At 36.5% G+C, this 16322-nt stretch overlaps 1 protein-coding gene across 8 annotated transcripts in view; it reads right to left on the bottom strand.

Annotated features, from left to right (window-relative positions):
* Window positions 1-196: 196 nt before the first annotated feature.
* LOC105334780 (protein outspread) overlaps window positions 197-16322 on the bottom strand; it is a 31019-nt gene continuing 14893 nt past the window's right edge. For 4 of the 8 annotated variants that reach the window (XM_066066494.1, XM_066066498.1, XM_066066499.1 and 1 more), the window contains 19 exons: window positions 15067-15156; window positions 14463-14516; window positions 14044-14205; window positions 13115-13129; window positions 11334-12077; window positions 10338-10421; window positions 9930-10049; window positions 8862-8942; window positions 8622-8639; window positions 4030-8178; window positions 3706-3912; window positions 3429-3549; window positions 3195-3315; window positions 2884-3027; window positions 2543-2666; window positions 2348-2434; window positions 1992-2124; window positions 1635-1751; window positions 197-1428 (listed from right to left, as the gene is read on the bottom strand). In XM_066066494.1, coding sequence (XP_065922566.1) covers window positions 1292-1428; window positions 1635-1751; window positions 1992-2124; window positions 2348-2434; window positions 2543-2666; window positions 2884-3027; window positions 3195-3315; window positions 3429-3549; window positions 3706-3912; window positions 4030-8178; window positions 8622-8639; window positions 8862-8942; window positions 9930-10049; window positions 10338-10421; window positions 11334-12077; window positions 13115-13129; window positions 14044-14205; window positions 14463-14516; window positions 15067-15156 — 6708 coding nt within the window. In that variant the 3' untranslated portion in view covers window positions 197-1291. Of the gene's footprint in view, window positions 1429-1634; window positions 1752-1991; window positions 2125-2347; window positions 2435-2542; window positions 2667-2883; window positions 3028-3194; window positions 3316-3428; window positions 3550-3705; window positions 3913-4029; window positions 8179-8621; window positions 8640-8861; window positions 8943-9929; window positions 10050-10337; window positions 10422-11333; window positions 12078-13114; window positions 13130-14043; window positions 14206-14462; window positions 14517-15066; window positions 15157-15344; window positions 15499-16322 lie in introns of those variants that run through there. The other 4 variants (XM_066066501.1, XM_066066496.1, XM_066066495.1 and 1 more) reach the window with 4 other exon arrangements.

Genomic DNA, 16322 nt, shown 5'->3' with positions numbered 1-16322 from the left:
TCAAGTACATGCATGTAAAATCAACATTGCAGGATCATTATATATATCTTTTCCTCTCCCAGTCAATAAATGGATACAATTGATACTCGCCCGGAGAGAATGTGTTAAAAGCATGTGAATTGTAATGCTGTGTTGACATACAAGTACTGCTAGGTATTTCAGGGATTTATATGTACAAAAATAAAAACAGATCAAATAGTGTATATCATAAATTTATTTTGTCAGTAATATGAATATAATCATATGAAATGTACAATACACATCTGAAACATATACATGTAATAAGTTGTAAAATAAATTTCCTAATATAAAATTCTTTGTGATATGAACAAAAAACCCAGAAACAGAGAAATTAATACACATGAAAAAGACCAATGTAGCATCACCTTGCAAAAATGCACATAACCCTAATGTGAAGTTTTGATTTAATAAGTTTTCATACATAAACTAAACAGCAGTATCATACATGTTGTATAATAATTATACACTAACATCAATAGACATCAATATGTATATTCAGAGGATACATAATTACCTAAAAAAAAATTGAGGGGTACAAAAAAAATCATGATTATCAGAGCACTGATCATCTGCTTAGCAAATGTTTCTACAACCGACTAAAATGTAGAGAAATGGCCAACCTGTATACATATATATTTATATAATGTTAAAATATCAGCCAACTCTTCTCCGAGATAGAAAAGTTTCTGAATAAAAAAGCATCACATGATCCACTGATATGACTGTCGATTAAATACATAACATTAAAATTAGTAACAAGGCAGTTTAAAAAAAAAAGAATCACAACCCTGGCTGGTTTAATAAATTATAATGGCTGTATATGCACTTAATGGTGTGGAATCTTACAAAAACTATAAAAATAGCTCTTCTGACCCTTGTTGTGCACTTCTTGGGATCACAATCATTGAATAAATTCAAAACAAAAAAAATAAAACATGTGGCAAGAACATTCTTTCAAAGGACAAAATTCAATAACAGGAGAAAAACAAGATCAGCAGTAAAGGAATCCAACAGGATAAATTTCGTTTAGTTGAAATGTGCGTAGTCCTGAAAATGCCATTCTTCACAAGTTAAACTGACCAGCAGTTTTAATGCAACGATTTACAGGGAAAATGAAGTACTTAAAAAAAAATCTCTTTATATTTGGTTATTTAGGATTTATGGTAAATAAAAACTTAACTAAAGAATATCCTGAAATTTACTCCACTTTGATGTTTTATAGTTATGGTACATGTACATATAATGATAATTAATAGACATTGGTACAGAGTTAAACATTGGAGGCCTTGGTTTTGGATTTGGAATACTTGGAGGATCCAAGGGAATCTCTGTGCTTGCCTTGTCCAAAGGGAAGACGGCCATCAAAGACAAACGGCAGGGAGGGACTACTCTTGGATCTTTTCAGATCTGAAAAAAATATCAAGAACATTTATTATATTCCCGATAAGAACAAGTAAGTATATGCATGGTTGCTGAATAGCATTCTGAGAAAAAAAATCTACATAATAAAAAATCTTAAAAAGAGTTGATGTAATCAAATCAATTGATATGGGGATGAAACATATTGCAATATGTGTAATTGACCACAAAAGTAATTAAACCAGCCTATATACCTTTAACATCAAGGTGACACCGGCGCTTGTGAGAGTCTCGGCTTTGGTGCTCATCCTTTTTTGTTGGGTTTTGTTGACTTGGGCTTGGACTACGAGCTCTATGGTGGAATGAGGGAGCTGAAAAAAAACAAAATTATTCATATTATATAGCCCTGGTACTGGTAAGTAACACATTGCTTTCAATTTCATGATTTTGCTACTAAATGTATACCTTGATATATAGGTTATTTTATTTTAAAAAGACACAAATAGAACAACAATCCGCATTTTTTCTAGCTAAACAACGACACCAGTGTTTTGAGTACACCTTCAGTCATTTCAAGGAAAGAAAACCATGATTGCTTTGGAAATGCTTACTTCGTCGGAGTTGTCTGTTCTTGTCTTTGGATTCATCCTTCTCTTTGGCAGATGTTTCCTGTTTGATTTTGTTCTGTAGCTCTGTATATTTCCTGAACATCTGCAGGTACTGAGTCATACTCTGTCTCTGTTCCTGTATTTATCAATTAATAAATGGTGAAGACCTCATAAGTTGTTAGCTAGAACTTGTGTCCCAATCATTTGTATATGTATGTGATATATATACAATAAAGTATGTTCAAATTCAGAATAAATTAATAAGCATGATTTCAAAAGTGAGTAGGGGTGGATCAAATAAATGAAACCCAATCTCTTTATTACAGATATCACAATAATCGGATGAGCATCGTCCTTACCTCAGTTGTTCTTTCTAGGTTGTTTTCCAGGTTCTTGACTTGAGACCTCAGTTTCTGTAATTCAGCATCCTTCACTCGGACCATGATCTGCCATAAAAATATTCCATCATATCATCTCCCATATTTTAATGCTTTTTCATCTAAATTAACAAAGATTTCTATGTTATCTATGGTTATAATTGATTTGTATTTTACCTGGGCATCATACAGTTCCTCTTCAATGGTGGCATTGCCGGGAACAGTGGCCATGGTTCTGTTCTGGATGAAGTCCTTCAGCTTATTGATCTCCTCATTAACAAGGTTGTTTAACTGCTCATTGCTACACAGAAAAAAAAGAGATTCTCTATTGCATTTCATTGAACACAATACATTATACATGTACACGTCATTGCTCCTCAAAATAGTGACATTTACTCTTTTGAAGTTATCGCGCGTCGTTAAAGGACATCCCAATCACCATTTTATCAGGGGAGGATGTGGATAGTGAGATTAAAGATATAAAACTGCAGATATCAATTCATTTGTTAAGTCTTTACCTTTTAATCAGCTGGTTGATATGACTTTCATACTCTCGCTTGGTGGAGTCCAACTTATCCTCCAGCAGTTTATAATCCTCCCGGCGACTGTCGTAATGCATTGACACCTGGGATAGCTCCTCTTGAACCTTTGATAACTCATTTCTACAGACGAAAAGGATTTGCAAATTATTATACCTGATCTTCATTCTATATGTAAATGTAACAAAAATGATTCTTGATTAAGCCCACTCTATGCTTATTTGATTTAGAAAATTGTTGATATTCGCATAGGAAATAAAAAGAGGAATAGATAAAATCTATCTGCTTACTCATGCCGCTTTTTTATTTCATCTACATAGTCATCAGTAAACATGGTCTTCAGAGCCACTCGGTATTTCTCCTTTTCTTCTTCCAGATCTTCTTCGTAAGCTTTTCTCATTGCATCTAAGGCTGTGAATGTAACAACATTCAAATTGAATTCATAATAAACATGGGCCATTAGTTAGTGCTGGTACATGGAGTATTTAGAGTTAAACAAAATTTTCTACTTCAATAACTCTTACCAGCTTTGGTAGTTTTGACCTCCTCTGCCAGAGCTTCTTCTTTCTCCTTCTTCAGCAGTTCAAGTTCATAGTCATGAGAAGACTTGTCCAAGGCATTAGCAACACACCTATTTTCACTGCACTGTAACAGAAAACAATCATATCTTGACATGAAGTATATCAATTTCGAATCTGAAGAGAAATCAAACATTTTTGGATCTTTTTCCATGCTTGGAATAATTTACTTATGCTATATACACCTGTTTACATGCATTATTTCTAAGTTATATAAACCCACCTCATCAGAGTTTTCATCCAGTGGTTCCTCAATCTCCCTGATGGGTGGGGGTGAGGTAGGTATAGGAGACACAGGACAGATGTGGAGCTGATCCGGGTGGAGGGTTCCGGATGACTGGAGGTGTTCTATCTGCTCCTCTAGTTTCTGAGCAAGAGTATCATTTGATCCGGTCACTGTGAGGGATTTCTGGAGTTGTTCTAGTGCAGCCTGTTAGAATATAATAGAGACAAAAATTACCACTCATTCAGATAAACAATGAAACTTTGCATAAATACAGCAATAGAGGATTTTATAACTAACAGAAAAGAGGAAGGACAATCTTACCACAAAGTTTTCTTTCTGTGAGGTGAGTTGCCTGTTGAGGACCTTGACTTGGTCTGCTAGCTGCTCCTCAGACTGTTCCTCATTGGCCTTGATGGCACTAACTGCTGTAAGAATGTCCTGTCTGACCTGCTCAAGCTCATCCTCGTGATCAATCTTAATACAATCTAGCTCATCCTGCATGGTCTGGATCTTCTCTTCATATTCAGAGGACAAAGTTATTTTCTCCTGATCATGCTCTTCTGTGATTTTCTCCAGTCTGAGACAAATGGTGCTGATCTCCTGACGAAGAACATCCAAGTGGATATCATGGCGCTCTTGTACCACCGCGAGCTCATGCTCCAAACTAGCAGCAAAAGCATTCAGCTCTTGTTCAAACTGTTTGGCATCTGGGCCTGACAAAAGACCAGCAGCCACATGCTGGAACTGTTTCATTTGCTTGTCAAGAATGCTTAATACTTCACATTCATCCTCAAACTTGGTCTCCAAGATCTCCTCAAACACAGACAGAGATTGCCTGATGTCGTTCTCCGTCTCCCTGCTGGTTTCACACAGTAGGTCCACCTTTTGACCAGCCTCTAATTTAATTTTTAAGTCCCTCATTTCTTTTTCATGGTTAAGCCGGGTCTTGTAGCTGGTATATGTCACCTGGGTTTGATACATTGCCTCCCGCACCAAATTCTTGGCATAATCATTAAGATTTTCTGGATCAAATGCACAGAAATCAGGAATGATATCTACAAGCTCCAAAATTCTCTCCATCCTTGGTGAACTACCTACTACATGTGTCTTCAGCTCTGCAGCCATTGTCTGCTTTGATGCAGCTTCTTTCTCAAGCATACTTCCCAAATGCATAGACAACTCATTCATGTCAGAATCATGGCTATTGCCAAGCATATCACTGATTGCTAAATGTCCTGTACTGTACAAGTTGTTGATATGGGTTATAGTTCCTCTCACAACAGAGCGAAGAATCATAATATCAGTCCATTCCCCTACCAGAGGTTCTGGGGGGACAAGATTCAGCTCACCACTTTCATTGTTCACACTTCCATCACAACTTTCTATTTGACTCTGTGCAATTTGACAATCTTCCTCTAATGCTAATATCACATGTTTGATTCTTTCTTGCTCAGTGCTGTCCACTTTTTCTAACTGCTCTCGCATACTTGATATGTGTTTATGGAACATTCCTACCAATATGGAACTAAGTGAATCCCTGATGTGGCCAGATGAGAGGTTGATGTGACAGTTTATACATGAAAGAACTAAGGTTTGGTAGTCTGTTACAGACTTGTACAAACACTGGGACCTATCTTGAAGTTGCTCACAGAGGAATTTTCTCTCCCTCTGCAGAAGATCTTTCAGTTCTTCAGATTCCACATGGGTGTTGAATCTTGCTTTGAGCTTTTGTAGGGCATAGCTAACTTCTCCTTGGATGAGAGACCTACTGATGATGTGACCTGTAAGTTCATCCATTTCTTTCACAGACTTGCTCAGTTTTTCATGAACATTTGAATCAACTTGGGATCTGAGGAACACCTCGACTGCAAGGATCGACGGATTGTCAGTGATATTGAGGGAAGACAAGATAGCCGTATCATCTGTATGGTGATGATCGTCAGCCATAACACATGAAGCTAGTTGTCCCTCTAGCACTATTTTCTCTGCCAGCATTTCAGCATAAGAAGAGACAAGATCAGGATCTCGCTCCTGGTCAGAATTACTCAGCTCTCTAGTTGAATTATCAATACGTCTCTCCATTTCTAAAATTATACTATTGACTCCCTGGATTTCCTTCATCAGAACATCCCTGCTCAAGCAACCCATCTGATGTCTCTGGATCATGTATGCCATTTGGCCTAAAATGATGGCCTCCACTGAGAGTCTGTCTGCATACACATTCATCTTGTCCTCCAGTGACAACCTGCCTCGTCTTGATGTTTTCTCTCTTTCCCCCATCATAGCTGCTGCTCGAACCTCATGTCGAGACATTTTACTCATTATGTTGAAATCGCTTCTCTCAAACTTTTGCAGCTCTCCAATATAATGTGACAGGTGCATGAGTTTGGTATGAACTGTTCTCAATCCTTTAGCATCTAGGGACTCTCTAGCAGCAATGTTATTATTGATGTCTTGTAGCTTCTCTTTCAAGTGTTTCAGGCACTGTTTGAAAGCTAGAGTGCTGTCAGAGGAGGCATCAAAGATCTCTGTTCCAGAGTTGACCATCCTAACCTTATCTGTCAGTCTGAGTGTAAGACTGTCAATCTTCTCTTCGTACTTCTGCAGCCTCTTCCTCAGATCGTCATCCACATCAGTGGAGTCGTTCACAGAGCTAGGAGACTGGTTCGTCAGATCTCCAGTGATGTCCTTTATCCTGTGGTTTGTAGTCTCCAGCTGTGTTTTCATTTCTCTCAGTTTGCTAAGAATGAGTTGGTTGTCTGCAGCAGATGACTGACTGGTTTCCTGAGCATCCACTTCATCCTCGGAGTCCTTCTCGTCAGAACTCGAAAAACCATCTGAATCTTCCTCCTCTGATGAACTCTCCTGCTCATCATTGGCTGAAAAAGATTCCACACTGTCTTGACTTTTGAGAACAATATCCACATAGTTTATTCTTTCTTCCAACTCGTTCAGCTGTTTTTCTATCTCGTCGGAGAGTTCTACAGGAGTTTTTGTGCCTTCACTTTTCCTTTTTGCTGATGCCTTTGCAGAGACTCCAGACTTGTTGGAGAGCTGATCGATCCTGGCATTGAGTGTATCAATCTGCTGCTGATACTGAGTCGTCATGATGTTCAGTTTGACCTCCATCTCCTTCTCCTTCATTTTAGTTTCCTCACACTGCGCATAGGCTTCTTCCAGATCATTGGTTAACTTATCCACTTTTGATAATTTCTGCGGTAAGTCTGTGTCTTTCACTCCTCCATTAGATGAGGATGACAATGATTCTTTTATGATGCCATGAACTCTCTTGCACCTTTTTTCAACATCAGAGACAAGCTTGATTATATCTTGCAATGAGAGTGACTCACTCTTCTTAGCTGCAGCATTTCCTTCAAGTCCTTTTTTAGATTTAAGCACAATCTCAACAACTTCTTTCATTTCTGAATCCACTGTCATTATATATCCAATCAGTTTTTGGGTAGTTTCATCATGGATAGCTCCTTTCTGTAATTTGGACTCTATAGTACTCTTTTCTTTCTCCAGTGAGGACATGGTTTGCTTGTCTGAATTGATTGCAGCACTCAGTTCGGAATTTTCCCTCTTAAGATCATCCAGACTTTTCTTGAAGGCTTTGTTCTCCTTTTCTAACCTATCTTTCTCCAGGGTTGCTTTCCTCTGCAATTTCTCCAGATCCTGCAATTTCTTCTCCACTATTTCCTTGTCTCTCTGACTCTGCTCCAACTTTGATTGAAACTCTTCATTATCGACGACCTCAGCTTGGAAGTCATCGCTCAGTTCTCCATACCTTTTATCATTTTCAATCAGTTTTTCCTCTAACTGAGCTATGATTTCATCCTTTTCTGCGATGAGGTGTGCAATGTTTTCTGGGATCCCTGACTGCCTCTGGGCCTCCAAGAACTGTTTCTTCATTGCCTCCATATGTTGCTCCATATCATCACGCTCCCTAGAAAACTCCTGATCCATTTCACTTATCTGCTGCTCATATTCACCTTTGAGTTTCTTCATATTCTGGTCCTTTTCTTTTAGTTCATTCCTTAGTTCAGCCAGTTTTCTAATCCCTTCATCCATTTTTCCTTTCAACTGCTTGTATTCCATCTCCGATGCTTTCAGTTTTAAAATCTCCCTCTCGTATTCCCGAATCTTCTGAAGATTGGCTTTCAAATCCGTCTCCAGACGTTTAATCTCATTCTCTTTGATTTTCATCATTTCCTGTTGACTCTCAACTTTGGCACTCGATTCTTTAAGCTGCAGTTCAAGATTGCGAATCTTCTTGTTCCACTCGGCTGACATTTTCATGAATTTGTCCTTTTCCTGCTTGAGATCTCGCAAGGCCTCCGACAGAGCTTTCTCTGTTCCCGTAAGTTTTGAGACGGACATGTTAAGCTTGGTTCTGAGGTTTTCTATTTCGGCTTTCTGTTTCTGTACTGTATCTCTGGCCTCTTTCACCTGTCTCCTCATTGTTGTCACCTAAAAAATCACAAAAGGTTTTTCTAAGAACATGACATTAAATACCAGCTACACCATTCAAAACTTTCTCTTACCAAATACTTTTCCATCCACCTTTTCATGTAAATCACATATAATAATTAATTGATTAACCAGTGCATTCTTATAATATTTGCATACATGCTTTTATAGTAAAATCAAAAGCTAAATACTGCAAAAAGGGAAAAGTGCTAAAGCAGTGCTATTACAAATACAAACAGATTTTCTAGCAAACTAAAGATTGATGAAATGTAGAGTGGTAAAGTGGTTTAATCAAATTTCTTCCTGCAAAGGAGATTTCAGTTTAGACATAGACAGGAGAATTTTTTCATTCAAATATATTTCATGCCAAAACTGAAAGCTTATAAAATTTCAGAGAGTCAAATAAAAATTAAGCAATATTGAAGGTCATCTCCAGTACTCACATTGTATGAGAATTTTTTCTAAATATATTAAAAAAACATCTTTAATTTATTGACTTTGTTTGAGATTTTAGAAAGTCATGAAATTGAGAAGAAATGTGAACCAAATCTAGCGCAAAACAAATTTTCAAAATAAAACAAAATTCAGTGAAGAGCACCCACAAACCCAATTTTCTGCACAAACAAAATATTAAAAGGTAAATTTATGTGAGCTTCAGATGTAGGACAGTCTTGGATACCCACCTCGGCATTTTCGGTATTGCTACCCTCTCCCTGTTGGTCCGCTATGTTATGTTTTAGCGGATTCTGCGTCTCTTGCTGAGGCTGTAAATAAGTCAGACCAAAGCTTTAGTAGAAGCAAAAATCTAACAAGCTGTCAACCTGCACAATTCCTTTCAATATGTTTTTGTTTTACAATTTTTAACCACTCAAACTGTTGGTTGCTGCCAATGCTTACATCTTAAACTCTGAAAAAATTTCTTGTTCTTTTTTTTCAAAATAGATTTTTTTTTTATAAAGGCAAACTACTGTGTTGAAGTAAGTGTTGAAGTAAAACTGTTTATATTGTTCTTATTAATCTCAGATTGCCCAATAAATATTTTTTTTTTCAGAAGATAAATCTGATAAATCTGGTATCATGTGGTTTATTTTTCCTTATTTTTCGTAATTTTGTTTTCTTATTAAAGTGAAGAATTTTGCCAAAGAATTGTGCAGATCTAACCTGGCAGATGAAAAGCCATTGGTGATAACAGACAGCAGTATCAATATATTCAGAAAAATGTATGCAACAGCATTGAACAATGATTTTAATACTGTTTGTTTTATCAAAATATGCATGCCCTAAAATCCTCCGAAGCAAAACATGCAGAGATAAAAAATTACACGGCATGCAAGATACTTTTCTGAATATATTGACCATGGAGTTATCAAAACAGTCAGATCAAGCAATGGGATCTAATATATCAACTGCTTTCCAAGCAAACTATGCCATTTTAAAAACCCCACAATAGGAAAAATAAAACTTTTCAAATACCAATCCCATATGAATATGCTAGAAAAAGATCAAATCCACTTCAAGACAAATTAATTTGTAAAACAGTTAGAAGGAAAAAAACAGGGTTTAATATTGCAATATTGCCATCTCTTTAATAACAATTAAAAAAAGACTGCAAACTAAGGATACTGAACTACAGAGTACAAAGAGGTAGAATGTAGAACTGAATGGTACCCTTACAAAAACTGGTGTCTAGCCTTGGGGTAGTAAACATCATGCTATAGAGAAATCTACAAGCTGGCTGTGTGAAGTCTTACCTGGGATATATCCTTTTCTCTCCCAACCGTCTGCAGACGAGATTTCAGGTCTTGATTGGATTCCTGCATTTTGACAAGTTCTTTGTGCTTTTCATCAAGCCGATCTTTCAAGGTATCAACCTGTGAAAAATTGATTTCCAATAAAAATTAAGATTCACAAGCTCTGTTGCAAATGTTTCTCGGTTGCATTGAGTGACAATAAATGAAATGACAAGGTAAACACTGCTCCATGCTTTCTGATGGTAATATTCTTTCCCACTGCCAGATTTCTGCAGCATTTAATTAAATCCATGAAATAGAGACAATGGACGGCTTATGAGAAATAACCAATATTTCCCGCAATAAAATGGCCCCAGAAGATTTCCAACACTCTTTAATTTGCTTCTTATCCATAATAAAAGATCATACCTCTGTTTCCAGGAGTTCAACCAGGGCTCCGACCGGGGCCTCCTCCCGACTACCTGACTTGTTGTCATGGAGACTATTCACACTCTGAATTTTAAAAAAATGAAAAATTATTATAAAAAGTATCAAAATCAATTTTAAGAGCAAGATGTGTGACGTAAATTTGATCATATCAGCTGCATCACTCCAGGTCATAAACCTGTTTTATTTTAATTTAAAAATTTTTTAAAATAGGGTCAGTCATTTTTACCTGATTGCTGCATCTGCAGGAGTTGCCAAATATATTTAACAGAGATTATATGGATGCAATTTGGGTTTTTATACTATCCTAATGGATGACTTAGTAACTTAGCCGGATACTTGATTATTTGATATCAAAATCTAAACTCATTCATTGAAGAAGACTGTGTACCGGTATTTGTAAATGCCTTTAACTGTCAGTGTTATCATCTTATCATAGATGTAACAGAGGGTGGTCTCCCTTATCACTCTGATGTGTCAATTACAGAACCCTTTGGTACTTGATTCTTCATTATCTTACATAAATAAACTAGAAATTTCAATACTGTCCCAAAGTAAATTAAAAACACTGTTGAATGTTGATATTAGCTTAAAGAAATTTTATAAACCAAGCCTAATAAATTTCAGTTTTGTGAACAGTACAAGTTAGAGAGATAATATAACTTCACTAAACAAAAAAATTGTCGATTAGGGCATTAACTAAATATCTTTTAAACTTGATGTTGGATAAATACTACATGTAATTACTTTCCTCCTTTAATTACTGAATATGTTTAATATATGGCACAACCATGCTCCATAGAGGTTAAAGTCAAAATACAAAATTATAGTACATGTTCTAGTCACTGAGTAGCCGAAAAAGAAAAATGTAAAAATATTCTACATGTATTCAAGGATTTTGACTAATTTGGCATTGTTAATTGTAATTGTAACTGTTTGAGAGTTATATCATATGCAATAATGGATAGCCTAACTTACAGAGTTTAACCCATCCACTCTATCGGAGGAATGCTCGAGATGCTCTTCATCCGTGTCTTGTGGGGAATGTAACCGTGGAGATCGGACACGAGACTTGTCCTTGACCCTTGCACTGGGGGACTTGGCTCTTCTCTGTTTTTCCGCCTCCTCTTTCCTACTTTCACTACTGAGTCCTAGTGACCTACTTTCTGAGGTAGAGGCTGCTGATTCAGCGGTGATGTGGTCGCTTCCCTCCACGAACCGTCTCAGTGGCAGACTACTTGCACTTAACGAAAGAGAGTCCGATTCTGGGGAAGAGGCCTCCGTGATTATAATTGGGTTTATTTTCACATCCTCTTTCTCTACCGAACTTTCTCGACTGGAGGATAAAGAACCTCCAGTCAATGATGGAGGTAGAGTAATACTTTCCAAGTTCAGATTGGGAAGCACTTCTTTCACAGATAGCATTTTGCCCACATTGCCCGGGCTCACATCCGAATAGTGGCGACGTATGTTTTTCAAGGTCTGATCCTTCTTTAATAGTTGTGGACTTTCTGTGCTGCTGCGACTGTCAGGAGATAAACTCAAACGTCCACTGTTAGACAAGTTTATTTCTAGATCCTCCCCTGAGCTTTGTTCACTATCTCCTGAATTGTTTTTGGATCCGCCAGACTGCTGTAAATCCATAACAAGTCGTATTGCCTTCATCCAATTATTGCGGATGCCAGAGGTCATAGCAGAGAGAACATACTCTCCATTGCTTGTCTGAAATTAAAAAAATATAAAACTTTGATAATGAAAAAAGAAGTTAATGCAAAAATTCATGAATTTGAAAAGGAAATGCATTCTTTAAAATCTATAAAATTTTAACTATAGATCAACAAAATCTTTCAATTCTGAAATTGAAAAGCTTGCACAGAAAGATTACATTTATATGCTTGTATTTCATAAGCATTTACAAACATCTTGACTATGGTTTATAATTTGTCTCAGTTGGATACAGTTAGACAGTACCACTGGCTAGTATATGTACACTTTTTTCCACTACTCGCTGTTGTCCAAGATTAACAATACAAAAAAAAACCCTGAGATATTGTCTAAATTATTGGCACCACATTACCCCCTATTGATACGGATACGTATGATTGATCCTATATATCCTAGTCACCAATGTTTATAACAATGAAACTGGCATTCAATGAGTATAGACAAAATAGTCTATAAAAGTTGGATAAGTTATAATCCAGCTGCCAAAGAAAAATGTTCACTGGTCATGAAAAGATTTATAAAACGACAGTACTGCTTCCAAAAGCTGGACATCCCTTTTACAATTGCAGAACATGTAATTGTTTGTGTACAATGATAGCTCGAGACAGTACATTATCTTTTTCAGAGTGCAGGACGATTTATGTGTCGCACATTTTTTTTTAATTTAACAGTGCATACATAAAATAAATGTTATTTTGCATATTTTTTCTTGATTATATATGTATTTCAAATATCATGGTGAGAAACCTGCAAGAAGCATTTAATGTACACAGCAATACATACATTTACATATATCCCACACTTATTACGATCAATATCAGAATTTTTATATTCTTTTGTATTTACTTCTTGATAAATACAGGTAACAGGTAACAGCCTTTACACCTTTCAGCAGCCGACGTGAACATTTCTCTATGGGTTAGTATAAATCATGGTAAATAATAAAAAAAAAATTGTAGTAATGAGATAGAGAGAGATATTGATGACCATTAGAACAACATGGCAAGCGTTGGATCATGTTAAACGTTACTTACTGATGGACCAATACCCTGAACACAAAGTTACGAGTTTTTCAGTCACAGCATTATTTTCACACACATTTATACACATACACTCGCCCATTGACAGAATAAAATACACAGTTGGAGGGTTTTTTTGCGAAAAGAAAAGAAAAGTCCACAATCCAAGGCAAATTTTTAACTGAACAAATCGTTGAATATCGTAAGGCATTGATGCTCGATGTTAGGGTGTGTTAGATAAAATTCAATATCCTCTCTGTACCACATGTGAGTTAATTGTCAGTGGTATGTAACTTTGGATCAATGTTTTGATGGGGACAAGTTAGAAAGAAACAAAAGAAAACATGCATGCTTTCATAAAGTGTTTAAAAAAAAGAATTCAAAACAAAACTGCAAAATGGATAAAACGGAAAAAATAATCCAGTTGTTAAGATATATATTGCCTTACACAAATGTTTGCTCTTTGTAATGTAACAATAAACAAAGCATGCCTTGGATTGATATGGACTATAACATAAAAAATTCTCCACTGTTAATGATTTTTTTATGAAAAAATTATCAATTATATATAGATCATTAGTATCCATTTAATTAATTCCATTTTTGGCAACAGAAGAGAATGCAAAACTAAAAATATTATTCGAAGCAAAACGTTTCCTTTACAACAATCTATGGCCACCAACCGATTTGTTATTTCTTCTTTACACAGTATTAATGGCATTTGTTGTTTACACAGACTTTTAAACTTTTATCACACATTAAACTAACCAAAATAATCAATGGTTTCAATATAAAGCCTCAAATTGAGATTGATTCTTGTCTCAAATTCCTAGACATTCCTTGATAAAATCAATCAGTAAATCTCAACAAAAGGCTAAAAGCGCTCATGCTTTTCAAAAATGAACATCATACAAAGAAGCATGTAAGTTTCCTGCTTAACCAACCTTAATCCTGAATCCATAGTTTCTGCCAACATTGACCTCTGTGATGTCATAACAACCGGACAAATCTATTCGGCCGTCCAGTGTGTTTGTTTCCTCAGCCTTGGCATCCTTATAGTATCGTAAGGAATTCCCAGTCAACACAAACCAGTGTTTCTTCCAATCCTACATTCAACAAAATATATCTCAATATTAATTAAAAACAAGGATTTCCTTTTGTGAATTCTCATTACTGCATAACTAGTGTGTATTATTTCATAACATGTTTCAACCACTTCCCTGATGTATTTGAAAATTTAACCTCCATATTGTAATACTTTCAATGAAACTTAGCCCTTTAATTTGTGATTTATTCATGAATCTTATCTGTGTTGTTACATCTTAACAGTGAATTATTCAGGAAGAGGAAAATCATTACAAACCTTCTCCGATGAGCCTTGCTTGATTAGCCAGCCTTTCTTCATGTACATCAAATCCTGTAAAGGGGGGGTCAGTATTGAAATTAGAATAGACATGGAAGAGGAGAAGGCATGATACAGAGATTTTAACACCTACATACCAAGTAAGCTTTTTATGGCAATCTAATCAGCCAAAAGATGACCCAGCCAGGTAGCCGTGGCATTTCTGTTATAAGCATTGGAGCAGCTCTATCCCTACCTTGATACCATGATTGCTATATAACGAGCACTTGCTTTTTACACCTCACTCTAGACCTTACGCAGTCTTGAAACAGGGAATCAGAGCAAATCCTCATGTTACACTAGAGCCCAGTCTTACAGGAAACATTTTAACATGGCCAAGTTTGTTTTGTCCCGTTTCAGTCTCATTTATCAATGTCTGAATACAGATAACACTCAGGGAGCCAAGCTAGCTTGATTATAAGTCGCCCTATGCATGGTAATTAAAACACTTGCAAAAGTAAAAACATAAACTTGTCGCAGGAATATATATTCCTTAAGAATACTTGCATATTAAAACATGCAAATGAAGTAGATTTACAGCGTGGTCACTTTACAACCGTCTTACCTCGTATCGCGAGGACTGGCTCGGGGTTCCACTAATTACAGGTGAAGAATTTGTTCTACTGGCAGCCTGCAGCTCCGAGGATTTGGCCATCTACAAAACGAGGAGAACATGGTATAGTCTCTGTGGAAGACAACCCTAACACTGGGAATAATACATTTCCTTTTACACAATCACTGACAGTTGCTATCCTTAGAAAGGTGCCAAAAAAATTACAAAACAGAAATAACACTGAGGCCCCCGAGTCATCAAGCTTCTCTTGTTACAGTTTACGCTTGTACCTGATACGACAGAGGAAAAGGTCCAAGAAAAACCTGATGCAAGGTAAACAAAGTGTGGGCCCATGTTGCAAGTTCTTACGCACTATCACACAGAGACACACAAAATATTTTCTATCCCCATTTGCTGAGACAAGCCTTTGCAAGGTAGTATACCTGCAATCACCTAGGTGTATGTTTCTTTGCCAGAGGGAGCAGGTATGGTCATTGTTTACTTTTAATTAGAGGGAACATCAATCAGGTGTAAGATCCTGCATTGTGTGTGGGGTTTTATGCGTCTATAATGTGGAGTGGAGGACATAAAAGATGGTCCTTAGGTCTGCATTGTCACTTATGAACCAAGGACACTAAACTGTTACCATGTTTACAGGGGGGCTCAATCTATCAATTGAGGATTTGAGATTGGATCTATGAATGTAAACACTGCCTGCAATAAAGGGCCCCCGAGTACCCAAAGTGTGTTTAGATCTGGATTAATCATTCACAAAAACCAGTTGTTGTCACCTGCTTCGAACTTTTTGAGCAAAGTTTTTAAGGAATTTAAAACTTAAAGAAAAAATTTAAATAATGTTAAACCTATACCAGATAACAAAGCAGCAACCATATTTGGCAACATTTATCTTTGCATCGATTTATCCCAAACAAAATGACTAGCAATCAACCTTCTACCTGCTTTGTCAAGTCTGGATTCTGACACTTATGGGAACAGATCTTGCTTTAATGACTGCAAAACTATACCTAATAAAAACATACACGCTTGCATTTATTGTGCTTTAAAACCTTTAAAACGGAATAATCTGAAGAAGTCTGTTGTGGACTTCATTACAGAGGGTTACCTGTAAAAAGCAGAGACACACTATCTACTAAAATGAAAGGTTTACAAGCCGCTTGTGATTTATGTACTGTTCCGTAATCCAAGAACCCCATGATATAGGCAAGAGCCTTCTTAAATTTAACCAATATAAACTATCTTAGTCTTGC

This window comes from Magallana gigas, chromosome 7, assembly GCF_963853765.1.
Source record: "Magallana gigas chromosome 7, xbMagGiga1.1, whole genome shotgun sequence".
Classification (NCBI taxonomy): domain Eukaryota; kingdom Metazoa; phylum Mollusca; class Bivalvia; order Ostreida; family Ostreidae; genus Magallana; species Magallana gigas.
The sequence above is the reverse complement of the archived record's forward strand: the minus strand, read 5'-3'. Positions and strand labels throughout refer to the sequence as shown.